The 15,838-nt window shown below is 36.1% G+C and overlaps 1 protein-coding gene across 2 annotated transcripts; it reads right to left on the bottom strand.

Annotated features, from left to right (window-relative positions):
* Window positions 1-8,118: 8,118 nt before the first annotated feature.
* LOC127127867 (RCC1 domain-containing protein RUG3, mitochondrial) lies at window positions 8,119-15,371 on the bottom strand. 2 transcript variants are annotated; one of them, XM_051057140.1, is made up of 6 exons: window positions 14,765-15,371; window positions 13,351-13,490; window positions 9,794-9,988; window positions 9,552-9,680; window positions 9,290-9,445; window positions 8,119-8,714 (listed from the first exon to the last, which is right to left on the bottom strand). In XM_051057140.1, the coding sequence occupies exons 1-6, from the start codon at window positions 15,265-15,267 to the stop codon at window positions 8,515-8,517; spliced, it is 1,323 nt and encodes a 440-aa protein (XP_050913097.1). In that variant the 5' UTR covers window positions 15,268-15,371; the 3' UTR covers window positions 8,119-8,514. The 2 variants fall into 2 exon arrangements, with proteins under 2 accessions (XP_050913097.1, XP_050913098.1); XM_051057141.1 differs by having other exon boundaries at window positions 13,351-13,497; window positions 14,765-15,307.
* Between the last annotated feature and the right edge of the window lie 467 nt (window positions 15,372-15,838).

Raw genomic sequence — 15,838 nt, 5'->3', positions numbered from 1 at the left:
AAAGAATTCACCCAAACTTATGGAGTAGATTACTCAAAGACATTTCCTTCAGCTGCTAAAATGAATACCGTAAGAGTAATATTATCTTTAGCAACTAATTACAATTGGAATTTACATCAATTTGATGTGAAAATGTATTCCTTCATGGATAACTTGATTAAGATATCTATATGAATGTACCCCTGGATATTGTGATCTTATTACTATCAACAGTGCGTGCAAATTAAAAAAGGATTTATATGGGCTAAAGCAATCACCATAAGCATGGTTTGTAAGATTCATAAAAGTTATGATATGTTTGGGCTTTAAACAAGTTCAATGAGATCATACTCTATTTATGGAACATTCTGAGACATGGGGAGTAACAATTTTATTGGTGTATGTGGATGACATTATAATAACAAGTGATAATGAGAATGAGTAACAATTGTTAGGCGAACACTTAGCTAGGAAATTTGAGATTAAGACCTTATAAAATTTGAAGTACTTTTTGGGAATAGAAGTTGTTCACTCTAAGAAAGGAATCTTCACATCTCAACAAAAATGCATTATTGATCTTCTAAAAGAGACATGTAAGACAGCATGCAAGTACACCAATTGATCCAAGTGTAAAGTTAGGGAACGAAGAAGAAAATATTATGATTGATAAGAAAATGTATCAAAGATTAGTCGAAAAATTTTTAACCTATCACATACTAGATAAGATGTTGCTTTTGTTGTAAGTTTAGTCATCCAATTCATGCACCAACCAAAGGAGATTCATTTACAAGTTATGCTCCGAATTGTGCAATATTTAAAATGAACTCCAGGTAGAGGATTTTTGTTTGAACGAAATGGAAGTGGAAGTCTTAAGGCATATATTGATGTTGACTAGGTAAGTTATGGATAGGAGATCAACTATATGATATTGTACTTTCCTAGGTGGAAATCTTGTGACTTGGTAGAGTGAAAAACAAAGTGATGTATCTAGATCTATTGTTGAAGAAGAATTCAGAGCAATGACACAAGGGATATATGAACTACATTGGTTCAAAATGATATTAAAAGACTTGAAGATAAAGAGTGATAAATCAATGAGATTTCAAAATGATATTAAAAGACTTGAAGATAAAGAGTGATAAATCAATGAGACTTTATTCTAATAATAAATTTGATGTTTTCATAACACATAATTTAGTGCAGCGTGATTGAACCAATAACTTTGAAATTAGATAGCAATAACATATACCACATATTCCTCCAAAATCTTAAGGTGATAGGTGGGTGGGTTCTCTCACTTATAAATGCTCAAATCTCCATATTTTCAATCAATGTGTGACTATTATCCACATTACTTACACTTGATACATTCTCAACAAGAATGATATATATTTATTCACCAACTTCAAACAGAGTGTTATAAATCATTTATTTAATTTATATTCAAATTTTTAGTTCAATAGTTAGGTCCATTAGATTATAATAGTCTTATATAAAGAGATTAGTACTCGTAATTTTCATGTAATTGAAATATCTTATTTCAGTTCCTATCATCCAGTAACATGTTACCTCTGCCATACTTTCTTCTCAAAACTCAGCACCAAAGAGCATTAATATCACTTTTCAAATTCTAACCCAACTTTAAATTGCAAGCATGATTGATAATGGCAAGCATGATTCCTAATAGTATTAGATCGGAAGTCCTTTCTTCCAACCCGTGAGTGGCACACCCAAATATCTATCCAAGTATTTTGTCTCCTTGAATCATGAAACATTCGTTAAACTCCTAGTATTTACATCAACATTTTTTTGAGAAGTAAAATTAATCTTCTACATGCTAATGCTTTCGCCTGATAGACTAGAAAATCTATTAAAGATCTCCATCACACACTTGATATGCTCCTCTATAGCTTGATCAAATAACAACAAATCATCTGCAAACGTTAAAGTGTGACACCATGAGTCCATTTCTTCGCCTTTATGGCCTTCCAATCTCTTTTTTTTTTACATATCCATCTCACATTTGACTAAATTGTCTTCATCGAGTGAATGGTGACAAAAACCATTTCCACAAAACAAACCAACCTCCATCAGCATCATGTGAATGAAATCTCATCTAAGCTTATCATAAGCTTTAACAAGGTCCGTCTTTATATCAAAATATCCAAATTTACCATTTGCTTTATCGTAAGCCTTTTGTATCACCACTATGTTTTCATATATACTTATACCCAAAATAAAACCACTTTGATAAGGCGATACAATATTTGCAATGCAAACTTTCAACCGATTAAAAATGACTTTACTCAATCTTATAGATGGATATTACACAAAGAAATCGGCATGAACAAATTCACAAATTGAGGATTTTGTGCCTTTGAAATTAAGCAAATAATCACCAACATATTTTGGATTACATGGTCCGAGAGCCTTCCATGGTTCCATGTTAAAAACCACTCTAAATATCTCTATCTCTAATGGAAGATTGCAATTGATTTATAACTTCAATTCTAAAACTAGGGAAAGTAAAACTTGTTTGAAATCAATCACTAGTCTCAACATTTGAAGCGGATAAAAACTTATAACCATTTTATTCACATTAGTGCCATTCTCTATCAAATTGCCTCCTCCATCGAACAATTACTTATCACCAAAGTGTTTATAAGTACACACCCCGCCTTTAAGATCAGTAGAGCAAAAGTTGTCAACAAACATCTCGTCAACATCCAACAATCCACATTATCGTTTAATCGCTCTTACTAAAAAATGGGCAATAATTTATTTTGATATAAGAATGAAGACGAATTGATGATGTTGTAAAATATTTCACTGATATATTAAAAAGTGATTCTTACATGTTACATCTACATGCTTTAAATACGAGAGAATAGAAAACCTAATGGGCTTTGACTAATGGGTCTCATTACTAATAGAAATAATTACTATTTAAAATCTAATATTTACAACGCTCCCCCTCAAGCTGGTGAATGGATATCTATCATTCCCAGCTTGCAAGTAAGTTGCCTGAATCTTTCTGTTGGTAAGCCTTTTGATAACACATCTGCCAGCTAATGCCCGGAAGGAACGTAAGATGTAGTTATCAGTCCACTATCCAACTTCTCTTTGATAAAATGTCGGTCAATCTCAATGTGTTTAGTCCTGTCATGCTGAACAGGATTATGAGCAATACTAATAGCCGATTTCTTGTCACAAAATAATTTCATAGGACCTTCACATTGTATCTTCAAGTCTTCTAGAATTTGTTTCATCCACAATGGCTCACAAATTCCTAGTGCCATAGCTCTAAATTCTGCCTCGGCGCTTGATCGAGCAACTACACTTTGCTTCTTACTCTTCCAAGCTACAAGGTTGCCACACAGAAAAGTACAATAGCCTGACGTAGATCTTCTGTCACTCACTGATCCGACATAATCCGCATTAGTGTAAGTCTCCATAGTTAGATTTCCACCTCTTTTAAACATAAGTCCTCTCCCTGGAGTTGCTTTAAGATATTGTAGAACGCGGTCTACAGCCTGCAAATGTCTCACCCTCGGATCATGCATGAATTGGCTCACCACACTGACTGCATATGCCAAATCTGGTCTAGTGTGTGCCAAGTAAATCAATTTTCCCACTAATCTCTGATATTGACCCTTGTCAACTTTGTCACTTTCCTCCTCAAAGTTTATCCTGTGATTTTGTTCAATGGGAACACTTGCAGGTTTGCATCCAAGTTTGCCAGTTTCCTGCAAAAGATCAAGCACATACTTCCTTTGAGAAATAAAGATGCCTTGCTTTGAGTAGGCTACCTCAATTCCCAAGAAATACTTGAGTTGCCCAAGGTCTTTCATCTCAAACTCTGTTGATAATTTCTCTTTGAGGAAATGTCTCTCAATCAAATCATCTCCTGTAACAATAATATCATCAACATAAACAAGAAGTACAGTCAGTTTTCCTCCTTGTGAATGTTTAAAAAATAAAGTGTGGTCTCCTTGACTTTGCTTATAGCCCAAACACATCATTGCCTTTGTGAATCTTCCAAACCATGCCCGAGGGGACTGCTTTAGTCCATATAAGGCTTTCTTCAATTTACACACCTTGTTAGCTCCATTTGTTATGCCAACACCTGGTGGAATCTCCATATACACTTCTTCCTCTAAGTCTCCATGCAAGAACGCATTTTTAACATCAAACTGTTGCAATTCCCATCCACATGAAGCAGCAAGAGATAGTAAAATTCGAACAATATTCATCTTTGCCACTGGGGCAAATGTCTCCTCATAATCAATACCATACGTCTGAGTATAACCTTTTGCCACTAGTCTTGCTTTGTACCGATCAAGTGTACCATCAGATTTGTACTTTACAGTATAGATCCATCTGCATCCAACTGGACTTTTGTCTCTTTTTCTTTCAATAATCTCCCAAGTACCATTTTTTTCAAGTGCTCTCATTTCCTCATCCATAGCTTGGACCCAATTTCTATTTTGCAATGCTTCTTCAACAGATGATGGGATTTTCACAGAATCAACAGCTGCAATAAAACTTTGATATTGTGTGGAAAGATGTTTAGTGGAGACATATTGAGAGATAGGGTGTCGATATAGGGAGGGACAAGATCTTTTATCCTTCCTTAAAGCAATGGGTAAATCAACTGGATTAGTGTCACAAGTATCAGAAATGGCACAATCATCACTAGAGGAATCATTTTCAGTACTTACCTCCGGTTCAGGCGATTGAATTTGTTTCTGGAGAAGGTCAGGTTTACTTCTTCTCTGATACACTAGAGTTGGTGCTGGAGGTGCTGATTCCTGTAAAACAGAAGGCCTTGAAGGACCAGGAACACTTACTGGCTCAGATTCAGGTGTTGAACTAGGACTCAAACTCAAACTAGGTGACAACTCGGGTTCAAGAGAGGGAACATTGATAGGTGTTCTAGGGAGGCTAGGACCAAGGATCAGAAACTCAGACTCAGACTCTAAGTCACTTATGTTCTCCCCCTGAGACTGAGAACGAGTGAAATATGACACATTTTCATGAAAGGTGACATCTTTGGAGACAAAGAATTTTCGACTCAGAGGATGATAACATTTGTACCCTCTTTTGTTGGGTGCATAACCCAGAAAGATACATTTGACAGCACGGGGATCCAATTTGTTGCGATATTGTTTGTGAACATGAACAAAAGCAACACAACCAAAAATGCGAGACTCAAGAGTGTGTAAGATAGGAACAGATGGAAAACGTGAAAGCATAAATTGGACAAGACTTTTATTACCTAACACTCGAGATGGGACCCGGTTAATCAGATAGGCAGCAGTAAGAATTGCCTCACCCCAATAAGAGGTAGGAACAGACATTTGAAAAAGGAGAGATCTAGCAACTTCAAGTAAATGACGATTTTTTCTTTCTGCGACACCGTTTTGTTGTGGGGTGTCAACACATGTGAATTCATGGAGAATGTCATGTTTACTAGTGAAGTTGAAAAAGGTATGATTGACATATTCTTTACCATTGTCAGAACGAATTCTTTTTATGCCTTTCCCAAATTGTGTTTGTACCATATTATAAAATTGGATAAATATTTGTGGTACTTCGGATTTAGTATTCAACAAGAAAATTCAAGTTACCCGAGTACAATCATCAATAAATGAGACAAACCATTTTGCACCAAAAATATTAGAGGTAGGGGCAGGTCCCCAAACATTAGAATGAATCAAATCAAAAGGTTCATCACTTTTATTAAAACTGGAAGGAAAAGATACACGATTGTGTTTTGCCAACTGACAAACATCACACTTAAAAGACTCAACAGAATGGTGTAAGAACAACGACGGAAACATAGACTTAATTATATAAAATGGAGGATGACCGAGACGCTTGTGCTAAAGCCAAATTTGTGAGGCTGAAGAGGAAGACTGAGACTGGAAACAGGAGGACAACACCTTTGGATGGTCATCAGAGAAGTAGTATAACCCTTCCTTTTCCTTAGCAATTCCAATCGTCTGCCCCGTGGTAAGGTCCTGAAAAACACAATGGGACATAGAAAAAATTACTTTACAATTCAGATCACGGGTAAGCTTATGGATGGAAATTAAATTGTGGGAAAGTGTGGGACCATGAAGCATAGATTGCAACTGGAATGGAGGTTGCAAGTCAATATTTCCAGTGCCAACAACACAAGCATGAAAGCCATCAGCAACAGTGATATAAGGAATACTCGAAGGTGTGGTATAAGAGCATAATAATGTGGAATCAAATGTCATATGATTAGTAGCACCAGAGTCAAGAATCCACGCATTCTTAGGAATATTACCACAAACAGTAAGAGATCGGGAACACAAACTCTTACCAGTAACTGCTAGAGACCCAGAACCAGAAGGCTTACTCATGGAGTCAAGCATAGACTTCAACCGTTCCACATCATTCTGACTGAAGGAGGAAATATCAGTTCCCCTCTTTTCAAAGCTTTCAGTATCCTGGACATGTGTAGCAACATGTGTCTGATACTGGTGCATGTTGCGAGAACCGCCACCTCGGCTAAGAACCTGCTCCCTCCAATGAAGTTTGAAACACCTATCCTTTGTATGCCCTGATCGGTTGCAATGCTCACAATAGAATTTGTCACGAACATTCTTGGATGATGATGGTGGTGGTCCTTGTCTTGTTGTTTTGCTAGCTACTAATGCTGACACATCCGGGGGTTGTTCATGAAGCATAGCTTGACGACGGGTTTCCTCACTACGGACAGTGTAAAAAACTTCATTAAGATCAGAAAATTTTTCCTTACCCAAAATCTGCACCCGAATAGGGTCAAATTCAGCATTAAGGCTTGCTAGGAAATCAAAGATCTTATCCCGCTCAACAACAGTATTCAAGGTGGCAGTATCCTTGCTGCACTCCATCTTCAAATTCTGGTACTGATCCAACTCAATCCAAAAACCATTGAGAACTCCAAAATACTCAGTGATCGAAAGATTTCCCTGCTTAGTGTTGAAGATTTTCCTCTTTAAATCATAACAAGCAGACATATCTTGTTTCATGGAATAACTGCGACGAAGATACTCCCAAACTGCCTTTGCACTTGAGAGTTACATGCAATTTCTACTAATTTCTGGAGATATGGAGTTCCAAAGCCAAGTAATAATAGCAAAATCATCTTTATCCCAGGAAGGGAAGTTAGGAGCAGTAACCAGAGGAGGATTTCCTTCAATATGATCAAGCATGTCGCAACATTTTAGAGTGTGTCTGATGAACTGAGACCATTGAAAATAATTTTTGCCGGTAAGCCAATAACCTTTTTGAACGACAAAATCCTTAGCATTAAATGGGGCTGGTGGATTTGTGGGAGGTGGAGGTGGTTGATCGTTAATAATCTCAGCCATTGAAAGGACAATCGAGAGAAAACAAACCAAGAAACAGGATGGGTTAGGGTTTCAAAGATGAGTGAACAAAAACAAGAAGCACGATGTGCTACAACACAAAACAACAATGACCCAAACACCCAAAAACAACAACAAACTGCAAACTACAGTAAAAAAAAAAGACTCCACTACAAGACGGCTAGGGTTTAGGCGGAAGCGAATCCCCCAAAATCGGGAGCTCTTGATACCATGTTATAAAATATTTTACTGATATATTAAAAAGTGATTCTTACATGTTACATCTACATGCTTTAAATAAGAGAGAATAGAAAACCTAATGGGCTTTAAATAAGAGAGAATAGAAAACCTATTTACAATCTAATATTTACAACAGATGAGAAGGATGAAGAATGTAGATAATACCTCAATCAAGTCACATGACACTTCAATTGAATTTTTAATCTCAATCGACAATGTAATTTAAGAAATACAAAATCTTGTTCAACAGTTCAACTTTGAACCTAAGATCAAGTGTCCCTTCAACCCATAGTTAGTTTTGATCTAATAAACTATTATTGACCATTCTTGTATCTCACAATAAATAAGTTCCATGAACTTGAAGGAAAAAAAAATATGAACACACAAGTAACAGCATTGGATTGGCAAAATTTTCTAAATTCCAAAAATGTCACATTTTGCCTGAGAATATTCACCTTAAAAGATATAGATTGTCAACTGTAAAAGAAAGAAAAAAGAGAAAACTTATGAACAATAATAAACTCGAAATATTGCTTTCTTTATGACCATGGACACTGGAATTCGTCTTCTTATGCTCTTACAATATTGCCTAAAAGAAAAATTGCAAGTGAAGAACCAGACATTTGGCTAGAGATTCTTCAAAGTTGATCCTCATGTCAAGTTAGATGTAAAAAATATAAAGTCGCCAAAACTAAATTGAGTAAGATAGTTATTTGATGACATTAATCACACAAAACACCCCACCCTAGCACTGATAATGAGTTTGAGATCTGAACCCATTGTAACAATAATCTGTAATCATAATATATTGATTGAGAAATTAGTACTCCGCAAAAAGAAAAGCTTTTTCTGCATTTCACCTATGAAATATATCTTTCTCAAGATCAGCTATCTCCATGCCAACAGGAAAAAATCAACAACTTTCCCTTTCCCTCAAAGCTAAACACATTGCATGTGATGCGCCATTTGCAATTGATAAAACCTTGTGTGGTCCCAATCCATCATCTTCCATTAAAAAATTGACTTCAACAGGGCATGATTGTATTGCTGGTAGTCCAGGAACTCCCAATTGCGATTCTGCGGCATTTCCCCACGTGTATAACTTTCCTTTATCTGATCAGAACCAAAAAGTACAGGTTAAAATTTGCACTGAATTAACTTGAGAAATTGTTAACCATACTCATATCAACAAAACCAGATCATGAACTTGATAAACATAGGTACTTTGAATTTCAGTTTTTATTTTCCATGATTATGAGAAACTATTGTATTTCCTTTTCTGCTTATTTGATTGATAGTGTGGATGTGTGCATCCTCTCTATTCAATCCTTGTAATTCTTTATTTCTATAAAGTCATGAGAATACAGAGTCTATATTCTCTAAAATTCTACAAACTTCAATAAAGATATCATGGAGATAAATCAGATATCTTGGTTTCAGTATTAACATTTGTTGCAGAAATGATTAAAAAAAGGACTTGTAACCGCAAAGTAATTAATGGTAGCACGTAATCACCATCAAATAAAGCTTACAATGTCATGCATTTTTTAGCACCTTATTAAAATATGCTCATGCAGGTCATTAGACTAGATTCTAGAGGACTCACGGCGAAGGATAAAAGTTATTTATGTAATGCAGTAAACAATTTGTATATAGTAAGATATGTCAGGTGAGATGAATCATCTTACCTGTGACAGCTGCTGAAAAAGAACCCCCACAAGAAATATATATAATATGCTCGTGAGCAATAGCCTCGACTAATGTTGGTATCTTTTGGCTTTCGATAGATCCGTGACCCAACTGACCTTGTCCACCATGGCCCCATGAAAGTACTTTGCCGTCATCTAACATAAATCAAAGATTGAAATACTTAAAACGATACAAACCATTGGGAATAGAAATGAAATGGCATTGCTAGCTTAAAGTCAGCATCAATTTGCATCAGTTTACCTGTTAACGCAAGGGAGTGATATCCTCCGCTTGCAATTTGAATTATTCGAACCTTCTCAAGGCTAGGAACTGGTCTTGGTTTCCAACCACCAATTTTATCCCCTCTCCCAAGTTCATAGTTAGAATTTGCTGATAAAATACCAAGATTGTGAATTTTCCAAAACTAAAGCACTGCATAAATGGATTGTACTATTTTCAAGAAAAAAAATAGAGAAAATAAATCATATAAAGGTGACAAATACCTCCCCAGTTCCACAGTTGTCCTCCCTCTGTCAATGCCATTGTGAAAAACCCCCCACAAGAAACAGCAGCAACAGGGAAACGTAACTCTTTTACTTTGCAAGGGATACTAAGCCCACCTGCATGATCCGGGCCCCGACCAGGACCAAGGCCCAATCGACCATCTCCTTCTTCTCGTCCCCACATATAAAGCTCGCCTACATCCAACATAAGCATGCCATCAATTTCAAAAGTGTGTACCATTATCAGAACATCTAGTCTTGAAAAATTGTATGCTAGAAAGACGGAAAAAAGGTAAATATGATTTTAGAGAATATGAAAAATATCTCATAATATTTGGATCAGATCTTAGTGAAATATAGAATATCATAGGATTGGTTTCTATATTCATTAGTGTTTCTCGATTTGTTTCCTTATTCAAAATCTTAATTCTTTCTCTTCTGTCCTTCCTTATCTAGAACCCTACAACTTCAACGGTTCAACATGGTATCAAAGAGGTGCCATCCTCCATGATTTATCTTGTTACTGTCTGCTAATGAGTTCCCTACGATATGGAACTCTACAGTAATAATGTCTTCACCTCCAAGATTATTTTCTTCCATTGGTAATCCACCAATTTTGACCACCTTTTTAGATTTTTTGTTGTGAATGGGTTTATCTACCTTAGTGATGGGAAGGTAATTAAGGATAAGGATATTATAGGCAAATTCAAGGTATTATATAGTGATGGGTGTTTCTACTGGCTTCATTGAGCTTTATTTTGTTTATCGGCCATCATTGTGGACTCTTTGAGATTCAGAAAACACTGTTTTGCAGAAATTTTTGTTTAGCATGAATATTGTTCATTCCACGGTAATGTTCACTATATTGCTACTGTTCATTTGAATTTTACTCTATTCAAGCTTGTGGGCCTCTTTATTACTGTTTACTGGTCTTTTTTATTCTATTAAGTAAGACTGACATCAATCAATATGTCAGAAGAAAGATTGGTTCAAATGGTTGTCAAGATATCGATCTAGATCTTAAAATCTTAAGATTTTACGTTCTCATTCACCCCAACGATCTAGACCTTAAGGAGAATCCTGTGTTAGTATTGTGAAAAATCGTAAAATCATTGATTTTGTGGTATCTTTGTCAGTTTCGACTATGATTGGCAATTTTTCGGCCACTACCATTAAAAGGTGAGAAGGATGACAAGATGTAGAGGCGGAACAATTTTGGTTCGACGGAGACAAATGTGTGCCTTTTGAAATTATGAAGGTTAAGATTTAGGGTTTTGAGAATAAACATCTTACTTATAGGGTTTGTTTTAACTAATTGACTTGTGAGAATCCTAGTAATTGATCAAATATGTCCTTAATGTCTAATAAATGTTCCATGGGGTGGTAATGAAGTATAAAAACTCAATCATACATGTCTAAAGAATATGAAAAATAGTCATTTTCTCACAAATATGTTTGCCTACTTACATATATCATGTAAAAATACTTTAAATATACACTATTACTTTTTCATTTTAGTAGGATCTTACAATTTTTTTTGCGATCTTATGTTTTCCGATCTTGTTACTCCCTCTCGATCTTACAAAAATAATTGGGTAGGATATTTCGATCTTAGCTACGATTTTATATTATACGATCTTGATATTCTCTCCCGATCTTATGTAAGATCTTGATTTTGACAACATTGGGTTCAACTCAACTAAGATGAAGTAGAAAGGCTCATATCCTTCCAAGTAAATTGGAGAAACCAACATATACTTCTTAATTGGCACATTCATGTACGTTTCGTTTCCATTTCCACTTCCTCTTGGAGAGTGCCAAACTTTTTTGGATATAATGTTTTGGATAAACTTTATAAGTTATAACCAATATTAGATATTAAATCCATTGACCACATGACATCCTTATCCACATACTTTTCCACCTATTCATCTTGTCCTAGCAAAAAACAAACATCCACATGAGATGGTACCCTAACCCTTATAAATATAGCATGTCAAGGAGATGCTCAAATCAGTCCATAAGTCCATCTATAATCCTATGAAATGTTCTTCGTATTCTGAAATTGTCAACTAGCCTAATTCCCATACAAAAAACTCACAAAGTCCTATCATGTAATGTTGTTTTCAATAACAAGGCTTGTATTTTCCTGAACAAGAATTTGGGAAGGACAATGGAAAAGCTAGAGAATAGAATGACTTCTATTACTTGGATAATCAGGATATTCCTCCAAATCTACTGAGCAACAAAAATGGGTCCTTATGTACCATTGTCTCCTTGGTCATCCTTCTAAATTTAGAGTCAATCAACGCCATAAAAAATGGAATGGTAGACCCATCCTTACAGAGTTGAGCCAAGTCGACTTTTATTCCAGAACAATACACTTCAGCTCTCGTTATCCAATAGGTTGAAGCTTCACCTGAGAACATAGGTATATCCACCCTTATACCTTCATCACAAGCAAGCAAAAGTTATCCAACAATTTTCTGCATCAGACGTGTCATTACGAATAGCGTGTCTAAATTTTCGACGTTCTTAATCTGACTATCCATCAATGCAACTTTCAACGTTGAGAACTTGTGTTCATTAGCTTTCCATCATTGCTTCCATAGTTGCAAACATGTGTTCGATGGCATCCATCCATGCTTACATGACTTGCGGCATTGTATTCTTAGGTGGCATTCGAAATCATAAGTAGGATCGCAACTATGGAAGCAATGATGGATGCCCATCGAACACTGGTTTGCAACAATGGAAGTTGTGTTGATCGATAGCCAGATTAATAACCGTGAAAATTTCGACAAACTATTTGTGGTGGTGATGTGTCTGTAGCAGAAAGTCTTGCAGTTAGGGAGCATAAAACTTTCCAACGCCGACATCAAAAACAACAACCCTAAAGGAGGATAGAATCAGAACAGCCATAAACTTCAAGGTTATACGAAAATGCATCGGATGACTTTTGCTTGTATGTGAAGAAGGTGGAGATGCCCATGTTCTCCGGTGAAGACCCGGCTGATTGGATAGCAAGAATTGAAGTGTATTTTCGTGTTCAAGACACTTGTCCCGAAATCAAAGTCGACTTGACTCAACTCTGGATGGATCCGTCTAGTCCTCTACTGTTCCGTTTTTCAAGGCGTTGATCGAGGAAGATGAAGTTCTGACTTGGGAAGGGATTAAGTTTGCGTTGTTTGAATGCTACAGGGGATTGAGTGATGGAAATGTGTTTGAACTAGCAATTTGAGTTAAATAATAGAATGTTCTCTTTAATTATATATAAAGGGGAGTTGTTAGGAGTTGGAAGGTATAACGCAAATAACTTGGATACTCGGTTAGAGCTTTGTTCTGCGAGTAGTTACAGAAATCCTCTACCTCTATTATCATTCTATCATCAATAAAATATTACTATTTATCCATTGTTATCTCTTATTTTCAGTATTACTTAAAACACAATTGAAGTGATGATGGGTTTAAAATTTTAATAACTTAATTTTTTTACAACTTGTCAATATAAACTTGTTTTTAAATGTGATAAATAAAGTACTGTCCATCAAAAGAACCTGATTCTGTTACTGCCGCAGTATGCGCTCCACTAGTAGCAATGTGTTTTATAGTTCCCTCCCAGGATCCTTTTACCAACTTAGGGAATAGCTCCCTATGATATACCGAATGTCCAAGTGCACCGAAACCACCATAACCCCTGCAAACTTTATTTTCATCCATAGAAATTAATGTTATTCAGATAAGAGAAAATGGATATATGCCTTGCATAAAACTTTAAATGTGCATCTCATCATAAATTTTGAAAGTTTTTTAACTCCTTCAAATTATATAATGTTCACAGCCTAACAAAGTCCTTTATGTTGTTAAATATACATTTATAAAAGAAAACAAAATGTATAAATCATTCTGAAAGATGTAATTTACATGCAATGGATACCAACTTTGTGGAAGGAAGTGGTAGAGCTTCACTAGGGTTGGCTGGGAGGCATTGCCTTCAGGCAAACTTAATTTTGGTATGCTTGGTTGTTTTGTATCAGAATTAATTTTACATCTAATCTTCAGTTTTCCTATAACTACTATATTGTAGCTGTTGGATAGGTTGAAAATTTTACACAAACTTGTATATAAAATTTTCTTTTAGAATTAAAACATCCAAACTTAGAGCATTTCAAATCAAACTCAATTTTAACCAAATAAATTCAAAACCATGTTTTATTATTAAACCCCCTCCAAAACACACACAACCTCTTTTGAAATGTTGACTGATCATGATTCTTTGTCAAGCTAAGATGTCTTGGTTAACATAAAAACTATTCCAACCTCTTGAATTAATTTCAGAATCAATTCTTCTAGGCAACATTAAATTATGCGCAACACCGACACTTCCGGGTAGTGTCTAGTTATATAGCATGAACACTTCATATAGAAGGTGTGGCTAGTATATGAACTGACACAACACCCACACATGTTGTTACATTTTATAAGTTTGATTTTCTTAAATCATATCAGTGTTGTGTCTTGTGTCTGGATTTGTATTTGTGCTTCAGAATATGTCTCTCTGTCGTGTTTGTGACGGTGCTTCTCTAGTGTTTGTGACGGTGCTTCTCTACGTTTTTCTGAATGCTTGGTATCCGACCTTACGACCAACTAATCCGAGGGGACTGACCCGCTAATCCAAGGGGACCAATTCCACCGTCCACTTGTGAGACCCTATTTAAAGCCAGAGCAAAACACTAAATGGACTGTGTTAGCCCTTAACTAGATTCAAACCTAAGACCTTGAAACTTGAAAAGAAGACCCTATCACAACCCAAGCATTCACCAAAAGACCAACCCCTGAGTATTGGTGCTTCTATACATTGAATGTTGAATACAGTCTTCTATGATATACATTAACCTATAAAAAAAGTCTAAAAACAAACAATGCAATTAAAAAAAGGCGTTAAAAGGAAAAGGTTGAAGTGATTCTGACCATGTGAAAACTTCACCAGCAGAAGTAAGCGCAACGGAATGCAACCCACCAAGAGCAACAGACCGAACATTATCAAGGTGAGGATTCAAAGTAGGAACAAACAACGAATTTTCATGACCTAACCCTAATCTTCCACCATCCCCTTTCCCCCAAACCCAAAGGGCTCCATCAACAACCAAACAAGAATGAAAAAGCCCACACGAGATACCCATTTCCACAACTTTATTAACCCCATCAGGCCCGGGTAGAAGCCCGGGGGTTTTGAAAAGGGTGAAAGAGGATTTGGGGAGAAGTAGGTTGGTGACTGGAGAAGGGTAGAGACGAGTTTCTTCAACGCCGCCGCCGAGTTGGCCTGAGGCGCCTTTGCCCCAAGAGAGGAGTTGGATTGTTGTTGAGTCGGGGGTGTCGGTGGTGTAGAGTGTGGGGGTTTTAGTGTTGGAGTAGGAGGAACATAAGCGGTGAGTGAGCATTGCTATGCGGTGGCGGTAGGGGATCATCGCCATCACCGCTTCTGTTGTAGCTAACTGGCGATGGTGGCCCTGGTAGTATAGACTGAAGACTACTACTGGAACCCAATAAAAGTGTCTTCTGGGGTAGTATATTAAATTGGAATCTTTTCTAAACCAAAAGAAAATTGATTTTATATTAGATTCATTAAATAAGTTATTAGTCTTTATAAATAACTCATAATTTAATTTTAATTTTATAAAAGATTCATTTGAATAATAATTTTTTTAAAGTTTTTCGTTTATAATTTTGACTTCTCGTCTATTTCTTCTATTAGAAGTTGGTACGGACGTGCATGTTTCGTGTTTGCCAAAGACCTGCAATTCATCGGTATGTGTCAACCAATATTAAAGAAATCTAGATCCGCGTCGACCAAAGATACGAGTTTCACTACTCCTCATCGGTCAAAGGTTCAATGGCGTGAAGCCCATTACCTAGCCGACTATGTCATGTCCAAGGTATAAATATCTTTGTGAAGGTTTCTAAGGTATACAACACACAATCTTTAATCTCTACTATCACTAGCACCTATCTTGAACCCTAACTAACTTGGATATTGGAGTGTTA

The sequence above is a fragment of the Lathyrus oleraceus genome, chromosome 3, assembly GCF_024323335.1.
Source record: "Lathyrus oleraceus cultivar Zhongwan6 chromosome 3, CAAS_Psat_ZW6_1.0, whole genome shotgun sequence".
NCBI classification, from domain to species: domain Eukaryota; kingdom Viridiplantae; phylum Streptophyta; class Magnoliopsida; order Fabales; family Fabaceae; genus Lathyrus; species Lathyrus oleraceus.
Note: the sequence above shows the minus strand (reverse complement) of the source record. Positions and strands in the feature narration are given on the sequence as shown.